The sequence below is a fragment of the Rhinoderma darwinii genome, chromosome 4 (assembly GCF_050947455.1).
Source record: "Rhinoderma darwinii isolate aRhiDar2 chromosome 4, aRhiDar2.hap1, whole genome shotgun sequence".
Lineage (NCBI taxonomy): Eukaryota > Metazoa > Chordata > Amphibia > Anura > Rhinodermatidae > Rhinoderma > Rhinoderma darwinii.
In genome coordinates this window covers 150,362,147-150,378,058 of record NC_134690.1, presented here as the reverse complement: position 1 = coordinate 150,378,058, position 15,912 = coordinate 150,362,147, and the positions used below count along the sequence as shown (strand labels likewise).

At 40.5% G+C, this 15,912-nt stretch overlaps 1 protein-coding gene across 2 annotated transcripts in view; it reads left to right on the top strand.

The window, feature by feature from the left end:
- MCCC1 (methylcrotonyl-CoA carboxylase subunit 1) overlaps positions 1-9,287 on the top strand; it is a 29,918-nt gene extending 20,631 nt beyond the window's left edge. For both annotated transcript variants that reach the window (XM_075861679.1, XM_075861680.1), the window contains 7 exons: positions 4,969-5,185; positions 5,529-5,615; positions 6,253-6,302; positions 6,959-7,096; positions 7,790-7,897; positions 8,080-8,151; positions 9,041-9,287. In XM_075861679.1, coding sequence (XP_075717794.1) covers positions 4,969-5,185; positions 5,529-5,615; positions 6,253-6,302; positions 6,959-7,096; positions 7,790-7,897; positions 8,080-8,151; positions 9,041-9,157 — 789 coding nt within the window. In that variant the 3' untranslated portion in view covers positions 9,158-9,287. The remainder of the gene's footprint in view (positions 1-4,968; positions 5,186-5,528; positions 5,616-6,252; positions 6,303-6,958; positions 7,097-7,789; positions 7,898-8,079; positions 8,152-9,040) is intronic.
- Positions 9,288-15,912: the final 6,625 nt, after the last annotated feature.

Sequence of the window (15,912 nt, the reverse complement as noted above, 5' to 3'; positions counted from 1 at the left end):
AATATTGCACTCGGATGTCCTCGTTGTTTGCATCAAAGGTGAGCAACTCATATCCACTATTGCATTAAAAAGACAACATGCTGGCTTCCTGCAGTTACCATTAGTGGGAGAATAGGAACTTACTGCATACTGTCATACATTGAACTCCGCCATCAATGTTTGATCGGTGACTGGGACTGAACTGTGCTACCGGGCACAGCCGCCCATACAGACCATCTACCGTGTCTATGTAAACAATGAAGAGGACGCTCGTAGGAGCATACAATTCCTTCATTGGTCTTAGAATGATTTCTTGATGGCCTATTCTAAGGATAGTGAATCAATGTTTAGGTTCCAGAGAACACCTGTAAGCTTTTGCCCATAATGTCAATATTAGTCATTTTATTAATTCCATTGTCTGTGGCTGCAGGAAAATGGTGCTGCACTTTTGATATTTAGATAAAGATAACCCAAGTTAACACAAAATACTGTTTTTAAATGATGTTTTAATTTATTGAAGGAAAAATGCTGTTCAGTCCTTTCTGGCCCTATGTGAAAAAGTAATTTCTCCCTAAACTAAATCAACCAATTTTCCAAATTCAACTGACAATTAAGTTTAATTTCACTAGCCGCACCCAGGCATGATCACTGCCAGACCTGTTCAATCTAAACATCGCTTAGAAAGAACCTGTCTGGCAATGTAAAGCAGACTAGAAGGTCTCAAAAAGCAGCACATGATGCCACGTTCTAAAGAGATTAATGGTAGTATGATGGTCCCGGCTGCTTTACTTCTGCAGGACCATCATAATTGATGAAATCATGAATTTTGTTCTATCATAAAATCATGAAGGAGAATGTCCATCCGCCAGTTTATGACTTAAAGCTCAAGCGCAGTTGGGTTATGCAGCAGGACAATAATCCGAAGCACCCAAGAAAGCTTAATAGCTCAAAATAAATAAAATTACGGTTTTGGAGGGTGCTGACTTGAATCCAATTGAAATGCTGCAGCAAGACCTTAAACGGGCAGGTCATGCTCAACCCCCCCCCCCCCCCCCAGTGTAGTTGAATAAAAAAAAATCTGCAAAGAAAATTCCTCCATAGAGATGTAAGACTCATCACGAGTTATCGCAAACATTTGATTGCAGTTGTTATTGTCGAAAGTGGCACAACCAGTTATTAGGCTAAAGAGGGGAAAATACACTTTCACGTCGGGTGATGTACAGTAGGTTTTGAAAAAAATCTTTATCCTCAATAAATGGAATGATCATTTAAAAGTTACATTTTGTGATTACTCATGTTGTCTTTATCTTATGTTAAAACTAGTTGTATGGCCTGAAACTTTTATATGTGACAAATTAGCAAAAATAAATAAATCGAGTGAGGGGAAAATACTTTTTCACAGCGCTGTAAATTACAGCTCTTGGTATAAAGAGTAGATCCATTTATACCCTATGTATATATTTCTCAGCTACATGCTAAACACTACAATTCTCTTTATAAACTATCTGATATACTATGCTGCTAGTTTATGGTGACAAGCTTGACAATACTGGCATCCTTTTTTCCACTTGAGACGCCCATACGTATTAAAAAAATAAAAATAAGCCGAACCTTCCAATTTCAGAGGGTTTGCTTATGATTAATGTGTATGGAACCTCTCGACTCTTCCCCAATGGCAGGTGTCAGAGAAAAAAAGGATCAGGTATGTTGAATTTTGCCATGCCTGATCCTTTGTTCCCACAGGAGGAAAGCCCATCGAAATAAACATACACATTTGGCCATTTCACTTACACTTATTTCATGTGTATGGCTGGCGTTACCCTTTGAAATGAGCATTGCTCCGTTCAAAGTCAGCGACATTGACAGGATGGCACATTACAGAACTCACTGTATAACATGGTCATATATCCATTTTTTTTTTTATTGCAAAACTGTATTAAAGTAAATTTCCAAACTCACAATTCACTATTTGTCAAAGAAAATTGTTGCAGTATTGAACCTTTTTTAGACTAGTACTTGGTAGAACCATTTTTTTGCTACAATACAAGTTGTTTGGGGTACGTTCCTACCAGTTTTGCACGCCATTTGGGAGTTATTTTCACCCTTTCGGTCTAGATTTGTTTTAGGTTGTTGTTTGGTTGAATGATGCTGCAATTCTAAAGTGTCACCGATTCTTGGTTGGATTGAGATCGGAACCTTGAAGTGGCCATTGACGTACATTCACCTTTTTGTTGTTCAAACAATCCTGCATTGCTTTGGCCTTGTACTTAGTCATTAGGGGAGATGTAACAAAACTGGTCTCATTTGTAAAAGGAAAGCAGCAACCTGGTTGCCATTGCTGCACTTTTCCTTTTGCACCACTTTTGATAGATCTTCCCCATTGTCCTTCTGAAAGGTGAACTTTCTCCCAAGCGTTTAGTTTTTAGCAGTAATAGTGGCCTTCTTTTTTTCATAAAAGCTGACCTTTTGTAATGATTCAAATGGGGAGGCCAATTGTTACGGCATCTCTTTTTGTGAATAAATACAGTTAGGTCCAGAATTATTTGGACAGTGACACAATCTTCATGATTCGGGCTCTGCATGCCACCACATTGGAATTAAAATGAAGCAACTGAGATGCAATTGAAGTGTAGACTTTCAGGTTTAATTCAAGTGTTTGAACAAAAACATCCTGTGAAACGTTTCGGAATTGCAACCATTTCTCTACACAGCCTCCTCATTTCAGGGGCACAAAAGTAATTAGTCAAATTAACATTACCATAAATAAAATGTTTTTTTTTAATACTTTGTAGAGAATCCTTTGCATGCAATGACTACCTGAAGTCTGAAACCCATGGACATCACCAAACGCTGGGTTTCCTCCTTTGTGATGCTTTGCCAGGCCTTTACTGCAGCTGTCCTCAGTTGTTGCTTGTTTGTCGGTCTTTCTGCCTTAAGTTTTGTCTTAACTACTTGCCGACACAGGACGAGACTGCTTGTCCTGAGTGGCGGGTACAGCCGTGTCCGCGCGCCATCAGGTGCGGGGTAACAGCTGTAATACACAGCCGCAGCACCTCTCTAACGGTGGAGAGAAGAGAGAGCTCTTCTCTCCACCGTTAACCCCTTGAATGGCGAGATCAAAGCTGATTATGGTATTCAAAGTAAATAAGAGGAGGGGGAACTGCCCTTTGATCGCATCACAGAAAATCCCTGTGACGCGATGAAAGCCCATAACTTGTATGGCCAGACAGCCTAGGGTCCATTGAAGGACCCCAGGGCTGTCTGACCATATTTCCTGATATATATATATACACAAATACATGACCATAACAACCTGTACAACAAATGTTATTTATGCTCGGTGTATGGTGTAAAAAAATAAAATAATTAAACTGCAGTGGAACTGGTGTTTTTTTTTGTTTTTTGTTTTTTTTTTACATTTTTGCCAAAATAACAATTTGTATAAATCCAACGATAATGTATTTGTACCAAAAATGGTACCTATATAAAGTACAACTCGTCCCGCAAAATACAAAGTCTCATTCAACTACGTCGTACAAAAAATAAAAAAAAGTTATGAGCGTCGGGATGCAAAGAGGGAAATCTAAAAAAAATAGTTCTGTCCTCAAGGCCAGAATGGGCCTTGTCATTAAGGTGTTAAGCAAGTGAAATGCATGCTCGATCGGGTTAAGATCTCGTGATTGACTTGAGCATTGCAGAATATTCCACTTCTTTGCCTTAAACTCCTGTTGTTTTCACAGTATGTTTTGGGTCACTCTCTATCTGTACTGTTTAGCGACGTCCAATCAACCTTGCTGCATTTGGTTGAATCTGAGCAGAAAGTATATCCCTGAACACTTCAGAATTCATCCGGCTGCTTCTGTCTTCAGTCACATCATCAATAAACACTAGTGACCCAGTGCCTTTGGCAGCCATGCATGCCCATGCCATCGCACTGCCTCCACCATGTTTTACAGAGGATGTGGTCTGCTTTGGATTGTGGGATTATGAGCCATTCCAAGCCTTCTCCATACTTTCTTCCTCATCATTCTGGTACAGGTTTATCTTAGTTCCAGAACTGGGCGGCTTCTTTACATGTTGTTTGGCAAAGTCTAATCTGGCCTTTCTATTTTTGAGGCTGATTAATGGTTTGCACCTTGTGGTGAACCCTCTGTATTTGCTCCCATGAAGTCTTCTCTTTATGGTAGACTTAGATACTGATACACCTACTTCCAGGAGAGTGTTCTTCACTTGGGTAGATGTTGTGAAGGGGTTTTTTCGTCACCATGGAAAGGTTTCTGCGATCATCCACCACTGTTGTATTCCGTGGGCGTCCAAGCCTTTTGGAGTTCACGAGATCACCAGTGCGCTCTATTTTTTTCAAGAATGTACCAAACTGTTGATTTGGCCACTCCTAAAATTTTGCTCTCTGATGGATTTCTTAATTTTTTTTCAGCCTAACGATGGTCTGTTTCACTTGCATTGAGAGCTCCTTTGACCTCATGTTGTGGATTCACAGCAACAGCTTCCAAACGCAAATGCCACACCTGGAATAAACTCCAGACCTTTTACCTGCTTAATTGATGATGGATTAACGAGGGAATAGCCCATGCAAACCATTAAATAGCTTTTGAGATAATTGTCTAATTACCATTGGTCACTTGTAAAAGAGGCAGCTACATATTAAAGAGCTGTAATTCCTAAACCCTTCCTCAAATTAGGAAGTGAATACGCCCAAATTAAAGCTGAAAGTCTGCACTTTAAGCCCATATTAGTTTATATAACTGTATATTCAGTATGTTATGGTAAACAGTTAAAATGCCAAAACTTGTCACTGTCCAAATAATTCTGGACCTAACTGTATATATACGAATGGCAGAAACAATATATTGCATTGCATTCAGCAATTGAGATATGTAATCCCTGTCTGTTATCTAGTTTTTCTTGACAAAAGAAAAACAATAATTGGTTTTCGCTGTTGTTTTTTTTTTTTTGTTTTTTTTTCTTCAGATTGTGGGCCTGAGCACCAATATTGATTTCCTTCTCAGCCTGTCTGGACACCCCGCGTTTGAAGCAGGAGATGTGCATACTAATTTTATCCCCCAGCATTATAATGAACTATTTCCTGCTAAGAAAGAAGCCTCCAATGACATGCTGTGCCAGGCTGCGCTGGGTCTTGTTCTGAAGGAGCAGCTCTTAACCAATGAGTTTAATCTACAGTGGGAAGGTTTGCCATCATTTTGTTCTTTTCTGCTTTACTTCGAGGTTACAGAAGTTTGCTATGGAATTATTTCATATATTTCATTCCCCATGGCTACCCCCACCATGGTATGCAGTAGAATGCTGTAAAACACATAGGTATATGGAATTTACCCCTTCTGGGTTCATACCACTGGGTTCTAACATGGTTGACACTAGTAACTGTATCTGCGGTTTGCAGTATATGTATTCACAACATTTTCCTATCACTGGTTACAGTCTGGAAGTTACACTCTGAAAGCCTGCTGGCTCATGCATGACCATTTGTTTAGCTGACACCACCAATAACATCCCAACTTTTCATTTTGTAGATAGATTCTCTCCATTTGCATCTAGCAGTGGCAGACGAATAAATGTTCTGTATACCAGGAACCTTTCCTTGATGGATGGAGAAAAAAGTAAGTGGTTTGGGTTTAGTATTATTATTCATAATTATCTATGTGCAGTGAAATTTCTTTAATCCATCATCCAATAATCCAGAGTTTGATAATCTGGCACTTGTTTCGAGCATTGAACTGAAGTATAATGTAGAATTTCACATGTCCAGACTAAAAAAAAAGGCAATTATGGCATGATTACAAAACACAGGCCCTGTTCACATCTCGTTATTTCTTTAGATTCGGAACATACTGTAAGTTGGAAAAATCTCAACAAATGCGCCAAAAATAATGCTCCTGTGTATGTGTCTGTATGCCATATGGTTGGATAAAAAATTTAAGCTGCACGGTATAGTAAACTATGTTTTAAAATCTGTGTGAAAAAGGTATGGATGAGGTATACCACCCAAATGTATGCTTTTGGAATACGCTGGGTTTATTAAAGCCTATGGATGTGTTAGGTATATATCTCAAACATATACCAAGAACGAAATATAAATATGGCCTTATTCCACCATACGTTGTGTTCAAATTTTGTTTTGGGGTTTCTTCCTAAAGGCTCTCTAGTCTCTACCCTTACAATCCAATCCAAAGTATCGGATAATCTAGCGCCTGTCCGCTTATGAATTGCTTAGTTATTATATATTGTCTTTTTCAGAAGTGGACATGAAAATCTCTTATAATCATGATGGATCATATGATATACAGGTAACTAAAGAGCCTTTATTTTCTGTTTTTACCTATTTCATATTTTATTTTAACTGTTTCAATTTAATAGAAAATACAATAAGGATTGTTTAGGATATGTTCATGCGTCTCTTATTTAAGGCAGAAAAAGCAAACTTGGATTTTATGGAAATCTGACTCAAATCTGCGTGTGTTTATATTCAATAGGGCTAATTCACGTGTGAAAATCTGACTCATTTTCCTTGTCAATAAGTGACATATTTATTGATGCAGACTTTAAATCTGCGCGGAAAATTTCTGCAACATCTGCGCAGACGCAAATTTCTCATTGTAACCAATGGGAGGCTGATTTCACCCGGATTTTGACAAAATCTGAGACGTGTGAATAGGGCCTTACTATTAAAATATATTGTACATGGAAGTGCTCTTAGAAGCAGAAGTGCTGAGTATATTTATTTGTTTTGTACACTGTACATTAAGCCTCCTGTATTATATGCTATAACCTGAGTAACAACATGTCTCCTGGGAGAATAACCCTCCACAGGTCCCTTTTAACCTTCACGACTAAGCAATATTGTTTATCTAACTGTGGTATTTCTAAGCAAATCTAGCTACTCGTCTCATGATATAGCCATTAGACGCATATTAATTTAAGTTTTACTGTGTTTGTGTTGCAGATTCATGACAGAGTCTTGAAAGTTTCTGGAGAACTTGTGAATGAGGGAGATGTTACTTATCTGAAATGCTCAGTTGATGGCACATTTAGAAAATCCAAGCTTATCATCATTGATCACAATATACATCTTTTCTCAATGGTAACACGACTAGTTTGTAGTCTGGCTCTATATTTATTAATAATGCATTGTAAATTGTTTACCTCTCCAGTCGTCTGATCCAATTTTGTTCTGTACATGCAGAACACACAGAAAAAACCCCGGGGTGTGCAATAGAGGGAAGCTGTGGTCTAAAGTCTTGGCGTCTCCTGTCACCATGACTACCCATTGTGTTTACATCAAATAAAGTGTCAGGACTAAATTCAACTATTGACAATTTAATGATTTTTCTCATTGAAACTGTAATTCTAATAAAGAAATGACACTTTTACTGACCCATTGGTTCGGTACGATAATAGAATTTAGAAAAAAAAAATCTATGGATGTAGTTGTCGTTTCTATTCCTATAACAAAGCTGTTTTAACCCCTTCCTGCAAGTGGATGTAGGTCTCTTAATCGCAATAGGACATCATAGTACATTTTGGTGATCGTCAAGGCATAGTAAAATAAAGTTTAAATATTATTTATACTGCATGGTGTAAATACAGATTCGCTGTGCTAAAATAGCAGTCACCATTATTCAAGTTTGAGCAGAACAAACCATTTATTCTATATTAGAGGTAACCTTTATGGGTTTAAGCTTTGTATGGAGCGTAATGCAGTGGGCCAAGACCAGATATGGAAAATAAATGCTTATATACATACTGTAACACTCTTGTCCTCCTCATCCTGCAGGATGGTAGTGTGCAGCTGGGTATACCAGTTCCAAAATTTCTGTCAGAAGTGAGCACATCAGGTAGCCAAGGAGGGGCGACAGCACCAATGACTGGAACTATAGAAAAGGTAATGTCCTTGTATAATAAACTTCGCTGGTATCAATTAGAAAACAGATCTGGCATAGCTGTCATGGTCCCATAATACACTACAGCCATGACGAGCCTAAAGCACAGTATTGATAGGGAAACTATACTGCATGTGCAGCTCATTTTTATGTCATCTATTTAATATTTTCTATTTGTTTGCAGGTGTTTGTAAAAACTGGTGATAAAGTTGAAGCTGGAGATCCTCTGATGGTCATGATTGCTATGAAAATGGAGGTAGATATTACGGATTTAATCGTTGACTTGACAGTCCACTTACGCAGCTGAAAGTTATCCGCATCAAAATCCATATCATTGTAGCGGCTTTCCTACACTGCATATCTTTTATAAGACTTCATAGATATAAATTGTGTAATATAAGTTAATGTATCTTGTTGTCGACACGTGTATATTTGTGCTTTAGTAGTAGGGTAAGTTTAGCTTTTAGTATTACTTTTCTGTACTTTTCACCTGTTTATGTAGTCAGTCCTAAATGGACTTGTCTAGTTTGGACTCTTTCTAAAATGGTCAGGTTGCACACACGTGATAAACAGAAGAGTTAGTATAATCGCTCGTGCAGGTAGTTGTGAAGACATTGGCCCACATTTAGTTTATGCCTGATTTTGGAAAGAATATTACAGGTTAAAAGCTGCATCTAAAATTGAGTCCAATTTGCAACATTTGTCTTTTCACTCGAAAAAAGGAAACTGGCAAGGAAAGCAAACATGGTCGAGCTGTAAATGTAATTTTAGACTCTCTTTTATCAAAGGTAAAGGTTAGTGGCGCAAGTGTACTGCTGCCCATAGCAGGCCTATAAAAGAAATTCAATCGGTCAGACAATTCCAAACTCACCAGATATATCAAGAGGCGAGCACCTTCTAATAAAGTAGGCATCATTTCTGCCAACCATCCTCTCCAATCTCACTGGTGCAAAAGACATCACTAATAAATGTGGGCCATTGAATTCAGTAGTTTAGTAAGTTCAGTCTTCACTCTTTACAGCACAAAGTTTATATATCTAATTGTGAATGACTAAGAATGAATAGGTCTTAGCTCTATTGCCATTGCTATTTTGCTACACTGAAATACACATTTTCTCTTAAAAATATTTATATTTTTTTCACAGCACACAATAAGAGCACCCAAAGCTGGCACCATCAAAAAAGTTTACTTCAAAGAAGGCGTCCAAGCCAGCAGGCACGCTCCACTTGTTGAGTTTGAAGAAGAAACGGATTCAGAATAATTTCCATGAAATATCCTCCTCTTGTGTTATTACAAGATTTATGATGATATTGGCTATTAATTTATAGATGTGATATACTGTGTTACCAACGGAAACCAAGAATAAAAGCACTATTAATTTGTAACACTAACTGATTTCCTTATTTCAACATATTAGCTCAGGGCATTAGAAAAAACTGATACAATGTATTATGCCTAGCGCACATGCAGTCTCACTGCGCAACGTTTGGTTTCATAATTGGACAAAAAAACGGAACCCCGTGCAAACTATCTCCTTTCCTCCACACGAAGTAAATGTGTCGCTGTCGTAGTCTATGTTGCGGTATTGCAGAAGAACAGTATTCCTTGGCTTCCAATTCTTATTAGCCGTTCCAGGAGCCGCTAAATGCAATCTCAAAAGAGATGCCGCAGCTTTAAGTGCAGTTGGTTGGCGTATGTATGCAAAAAAAATTCTAGAGCTGCAACTAGTAAATGAAGCCCTGTGAGAAGCCGCAATAATTCTTAAGTAAAAGGAAGCTCTTTATTATACTCACAAAATATATGGATAAAATAGCGCTTTAACAATAAAACACGCTACGCTACACACCATGCATCTGCCTGACCCTGGGTGTGACAGACTGTATATTGTTTTTATGCGCCAATGAAAAAGAATTCCTGGCAGCATTTATTTTTTTATTTTTTTTATTCAAAGACAAAGATTGCGCCCAATTGCCACAAAATTGCTTACTTGGATTTGAAAGCCCTGTCCAAAAGGAGAAGGGCCCTTGACCGATTTCCCGACCCTCTAAGCCAGGAGGCACTGCAAGGGTCAGGGATCAGAAGCCTCCCCTCATCGAAGGCTTCAGTTTAACCCATATGTGCTCTGGCATTTGCATAGGCTGTTGCCCATACATCTACCCCAAAAATCTAAGTTTGGCTCCCCAAAAGAAGGAAGAGGGTTGCAGAGGGGTGTGTAACCTGATTATAGACCTAGACTTCAAGGATGCACACATAAGGGCAAATCACCATGACAAATCCAAGTGACATGAAAACGTGCAAAGCAAACATAGTGTACATAAAAAAATATATAAAAGTGCCATGTTTAGCTGTCCAGCCTAATGAATGGCAGTATAAAAATTCCTGGAATAGAAGTGCAAGTGCACCTTTCTAATCAAATGGGTTCCGGTTGAGCTACATGGTCAAGCTGCCATTTTACTGGGCATTATGGCCATAAAAAAAGGAAAAGCTGCAGGACCAAGGAAACTGAAGGCCTACTTCTGGGCTGTAGGCCCTAATTAAGATGGAGCAGAGACCAAATGCACGGTTGGGGTAGAGGTGCCCAACTAGTCTCCTGGTTCTACTTCCTAAATGGGAACATTCATCTCTTCCCCCTGCTTCTCCCTCTGCCATGACAGCATCTCATAATCTTAGAAAAGGAAGTACATGCCAACTTAAAAAGCAAGGGGCCTGTTATTAAAAAAATGCACACTCCCGCGGAGAGGAGGATAAGCTAGACAACAATTTCAAGGGGCATCCAATCTTGAGAACCTTCCATCTGTCTCTTTACCTACGACCAAAAATACCCTTAAAATATGTTGGTCCTGTTACAGAATAATGTTTCCCAACAGATCTCCACACAGGTGCATTCGCTTCAAACAAATAAATATAGATGTTCTTGGTTCCAGAGAGGATCTTTTGGAATGTAAGATGGCAGAATTCTCTACCGCTCACAATGAGCTAATACAAGGATCAGCAACCTGTGCCACAGCCAGCCGGTAGTGCATGGTTTGCTGGCACACTTCCCTCTCCCAAAGTCCAGCGCTGTTGCGTGTTTGACGGCACTGAACACAGGAGAGAGAACTACGCTTTATTATGATCTTGATGGCGCAGATCACCAGGTGAGAAAGAAGTGATTTATTGTGTTTGTCGCTGCTGAACACATGGCAAGCACACAATGCAGCACCACTTCATAATTTAGATGTGATCGATAACATGTGAATCCTGTGTGTCCCAGACATGCAGGACCCGCCGTCACCAAAGCCACCTCTCCCACTGATCTGACGGATTCGGGTTTTAGAGCAAGGTGCATCTTCTATGTATTCAGGATACATAGAAGTTATATCTCAAAAAGTAAACGTTTTTAATAAAGACAAATCACAAAGTTGCAGTAAACACTATAACACATTGTTTTAGTAAAAAAAAAAAGTGTTCACGTTTCCACAGCCTTTAATTAACTGATTAATTGGTTTATGCCCCAAACATGGTAACAGTTTGTCTTTTATCACTTTTATGTTTTGCATGGCACACTGAGTAATTCATCCTTGGGTTTTTTGTTTTTTTTTATCTGCATGCTGTACACAAAAGGTTGCCTACCCCTGAGCTAGATGCACACTGCGCTCTGGAGGAATATGTCCTATGGTTTGTCAAAGGTGTACTGGAGGAGATATTTACACAAGAAATTACTGAATATCTCAAACTTCTGATTGAAACCCCATTCCCAGCGTTATCGGATCTGGATCTGACCATTGACCGGGCCCATCGTAGCCCAAAACCGAAGTCCGCTCCGGATAATGTTCCTAGGGACATTTTGGCAACCGTATATTTTTATTGCATTAAAGCTACATGCAGACTTTGCATAATTTGATGCAGAAAATCCGCACCAAAACCACAGGTGTACGCATGTAATTTCGCAGCTGAAATCGCACATAATAGTGCGTTGTTTTTTTTAAATGCGGTTTTAGGTGCAGTATTTACATTTTGATGCGGAAATAGGTGCAGTTTTATGCTTTTGTATTTTGCTAAGTTTTCTTTAAAACTAGTTCGATACAATTTTCAATCGGAAACGCAGGATAAATTGACATGCTGCAGACTTTAAAATACGGATGGCAGGTCAATTTACGCGCAGAAAAAAAATCTGCACCGTGTAGATGAGAGTTCTTGAAATCTCATTTACTTTGCTGGTACTGTATTACGCTGCGGATTTGCCGCATGAAAATACGCTCGGCAACTCCACATGTAATACTCAACGTGTGCATTCAGCCTAAGGAGCAAATGATGTTTGAGGCTTGCAAAAGGGGCTCTCTCCCTGATCAAATATGCGAAAATTGCATTGTATCCAGATCTCTCAGCGACCACGCTACAAGCCAGAAAACAGATCTTTCCAGTTACTCAAGCTTTTTGGAACTCCAGCATAAAGTACAAGTGAGGCTTTCTGATGAACTTTCTGATCTCAGAAACAAAGCCATGACAGTGGTCAACTCCATGGAAGAAGGCCAGAGCCTTTCGAAGAACTAGAACATCACTCCATCAAGCTCTTAACTTCCACGCTCAAGATCCTCAACATCGTTGAGTTTTGCAGAAAATTGATCCACGGTTGGATCTTCAGGAAATAATACTTGAACTACTTTCTGTACAGTCAGGTTTGCTTAGTTATTTTTAGATTCCAAAGAGCATAACTTATTGACCTATATTCTTTTTTTTTTTTTTTCTCTCTCCCATGAGGGTATGGTGTACTAGTGCATCAGGTTTTAATAAACATTTTTTGTTTCTCTTACATCACTGTGTGGTGCTCCCCTACTTTTTATTGATGTTCTTTCCTATTTCGCCTGCATGACTGCATTTTGTTTTATACTGTGCGCATATGCCTCCTATACATGTCATTATTTGCACGCTCTAGTGTTGTAGCGTCTGGACAGTCCTCTTTCTGAGTCGCTATGCCCTGTAACTATTTCTTCAATTAAAGGGGTTGTCTGAGATTTTTTTTTTAAGTACATTTAGAAATACATTACACATATTAAAAATTGCATAATATACTTACCTGTGCAATCTTGATTCTGTTCTCCGCTCTGGCTGCTTCTTCCTTCTGGTCACTTGAGCGCTGACGTCACCTTTTCGGCTGCCTCCACTGTCGTGTCGTATCCCGATCACATGGTCTCGCACCAGAGAGACCTCGGATGGTATACGACACGTCACTTGTCATGTGGTGTAGATCGGCTTCTTCTGCTTCACATGCAGTAACGCGCATGCGCTGTCACTGCTGTTCTTGCGGTCCCTGCTGTTCTCGAGATAACAGCAGGGGCCGCGCATGCGCGTTACAACAGAACAAGCCAATATACACCACGTCACAAGTGACGTGTCGTGTATCCGGCAAGAATTCAAGATCAACAAAGCGGCAGAGCCGGAGCAGAGAGAGACATCAACAATCAAGTTCCCGACGGCAGGATCTGGAAACGGGGCCACTTTGGAAAACGTAAGTATATTACAAATGTATTTTATTTATTTTTTTAACTTAAATGATTTAATGGTGTTATTTAAAATATTATGTTATCTCGGACAACCCCTTTAATGCTCATGGACTTAGACTACACTTTAGCAGACAATTGTCATGGAAAGAAGCCTGTAAATTAAAATGCGATGTGTTGCTGATACAAGAAACACATGTAACAATAAAGCCTACCCTCATATTTACATGTCCTCTTCTAATGCTAAAAGGAGAGGCGTGCTTAAAGTGGTTAAATATTTTGTGGCCTTCACACTTAAATCCGTTATATCCGACCACATGGGCTGCTACTTGATTCTGTTGTGTGATATACACATGATCACCTACACAATTGTTAATGCCTACTCCCCGAACTTAAGGCAGAGGCGCTTTTTCTACAAATGACTTTTTAAAGGTAATGAGGTGAAACAATACCGCCTAATTACCGCAGGCGATTTTAATGTCATGATGGAAAGTGACCTGGATTCCACCACGCCGAACAGGCAGAGTGATTCTCCATCTAAGAGAATCTCTGATGAGGGACTTTTATCCATCTTTTATCCATCTTCTTCCCATGTGGATTTTTTCTTGGCTGATAGTTACGCTTTTCCTCTTCATACAATACTCTACAGGGATTGTTCTGTGGTTGGACCACATCCCTATAGCTCTACTCGGGGCCGCCATCAGGAATTTCAGGGCCCCCTACAGCTAAATTTTCTTGGCCCCCCTACCGTGGCACCGCCTGTTAACGGTACTCCGTCCAGCACTATATCATGCTACCCAGGGCCGCCATCAGGGGAGGTATTAGGGGTACTGATGTGAGAGGCCCGGCCAAACCTAATTGAAAGGGGGGCCCGGCAAACTGCCGCGACTTGCCTTTGGTAGAAAAAAAACAGGCCCCTGCAATGGGGCCCGTTTTTTTCACCAAAAGAATGTCATGAGCTGCGGGCCCCCCTTTCAATTAGGTTTGGCCGGGCCTCTCACATCAGTATCCCTAATACCCCCCCTGATGGCGGCCCTGGGTAGCATGGGGGTCGTCATGGGGGCCGTCAAACACCGCCGCCCGTGCGACCGATCGCGCGCACCCGCAAACTCCCGCGCAAGCGCACCGGCGACCGCCTGGAACCGCGCACCGAATTTTGAGGCAGATTTTGACCTGCCCACACTATCTTGCCGCGTTTTTTGCCCGCGGCGATTGAGGACGGCAGACAAAAAACGCAGCGAAAAATGCATTTTCTGCCTCCCATTGATTTCGATGGGAGGTCAGAGGCAGAACCGCGGCAAGAAAGGACGTGCTGCTTTTTCTTTTTTCCGCGACTGGCTCCCATTGATTTCAGATTAAATCAATGGGAGTTGTTTGGTGCTGATTCTGACGCAGTGTCCGAGTCAATATCAAGGCCCAAAAACTCTGTGAACTGGGCCTTATTGTTAGGGCTTATTCAGACGAACGTGTAATACATCCGTGCAACGTGCGTGATTTTCACGCGCCTCGCACGGACCTATGTTACTCTATTGGGCCGTGCAGATTGTCGGTGATTTTCATGCAGCGTGTGTCCGCTGCGTAAAACTCACGACATGTCCGATATTTGTGCATTGTTCACGCATCACGCACCCATTGAAGTCAATGGGTGCGTGAAAATCACGCCCAGCACTTCCGCAGCAGTATAAACTATGAATGAAAACAGAAAAGCACCACGTGCTACAAACATAGTGTCATAATGATGGCGGCTGCGTGAAAATCATGCAGCCACGCATCATACGCTGCTGACACACGGAGCTGTTATGGACCTTTTGCATGCGCAAAACGCCACATTTTTGCGCGCGCAAAAAGCACACGCTTGTGTAAATCCGGCCTTAGGGTAGGAACACACTAGGCATGAACACTGCAGATTTTATGCAACACATTTTATTGTGGAAAATCCGCAGCGTATTAGTCGCAGCCGAGTGGATGAGATTTGAACAAATCTCATCCACACGCTGCAAAAATAATGGACCTGCAGTGTGGCTTTTTAAGCCGCAGCGATTCAATGTATTCTGTGGGATCGCTGCTCCTCTGTTGCGGAAATGCTTAGATTGTAGTTGAGCCATGTCCTTTTGCATAATGACCTATTCTATGGGTTAACTTGCAGTGTGGACAACATATACATATACTGTAATACTCACCTTTCGATAGGAACAATCTCTGCTGCTGTATCCTCTGAGTGCCCAGACATGCGCACTAAATCCTTACGTCCGGAGCTCTTAACTTGAGTCTAACTGTGAATATGGGACTTCTGCGTCCCTAACATACCCAGATCGTTATCCAAAACACTGTCTAAGTCCCCTCTAGACTCGGGTGCGCAAGCGCGCCCTATTGATTTCTCCCGAATCTAACTAGAAACTAGACATGCACTTATAAATCTTCATACATGCCAAAACCGGCTAAGTCCAGCCGGGTTCGATATACGCATGCGCTGTCAAGCCAGTCAAATCTCTAATATGTATATATATATATATATATATATAAAAAACTGACTAAG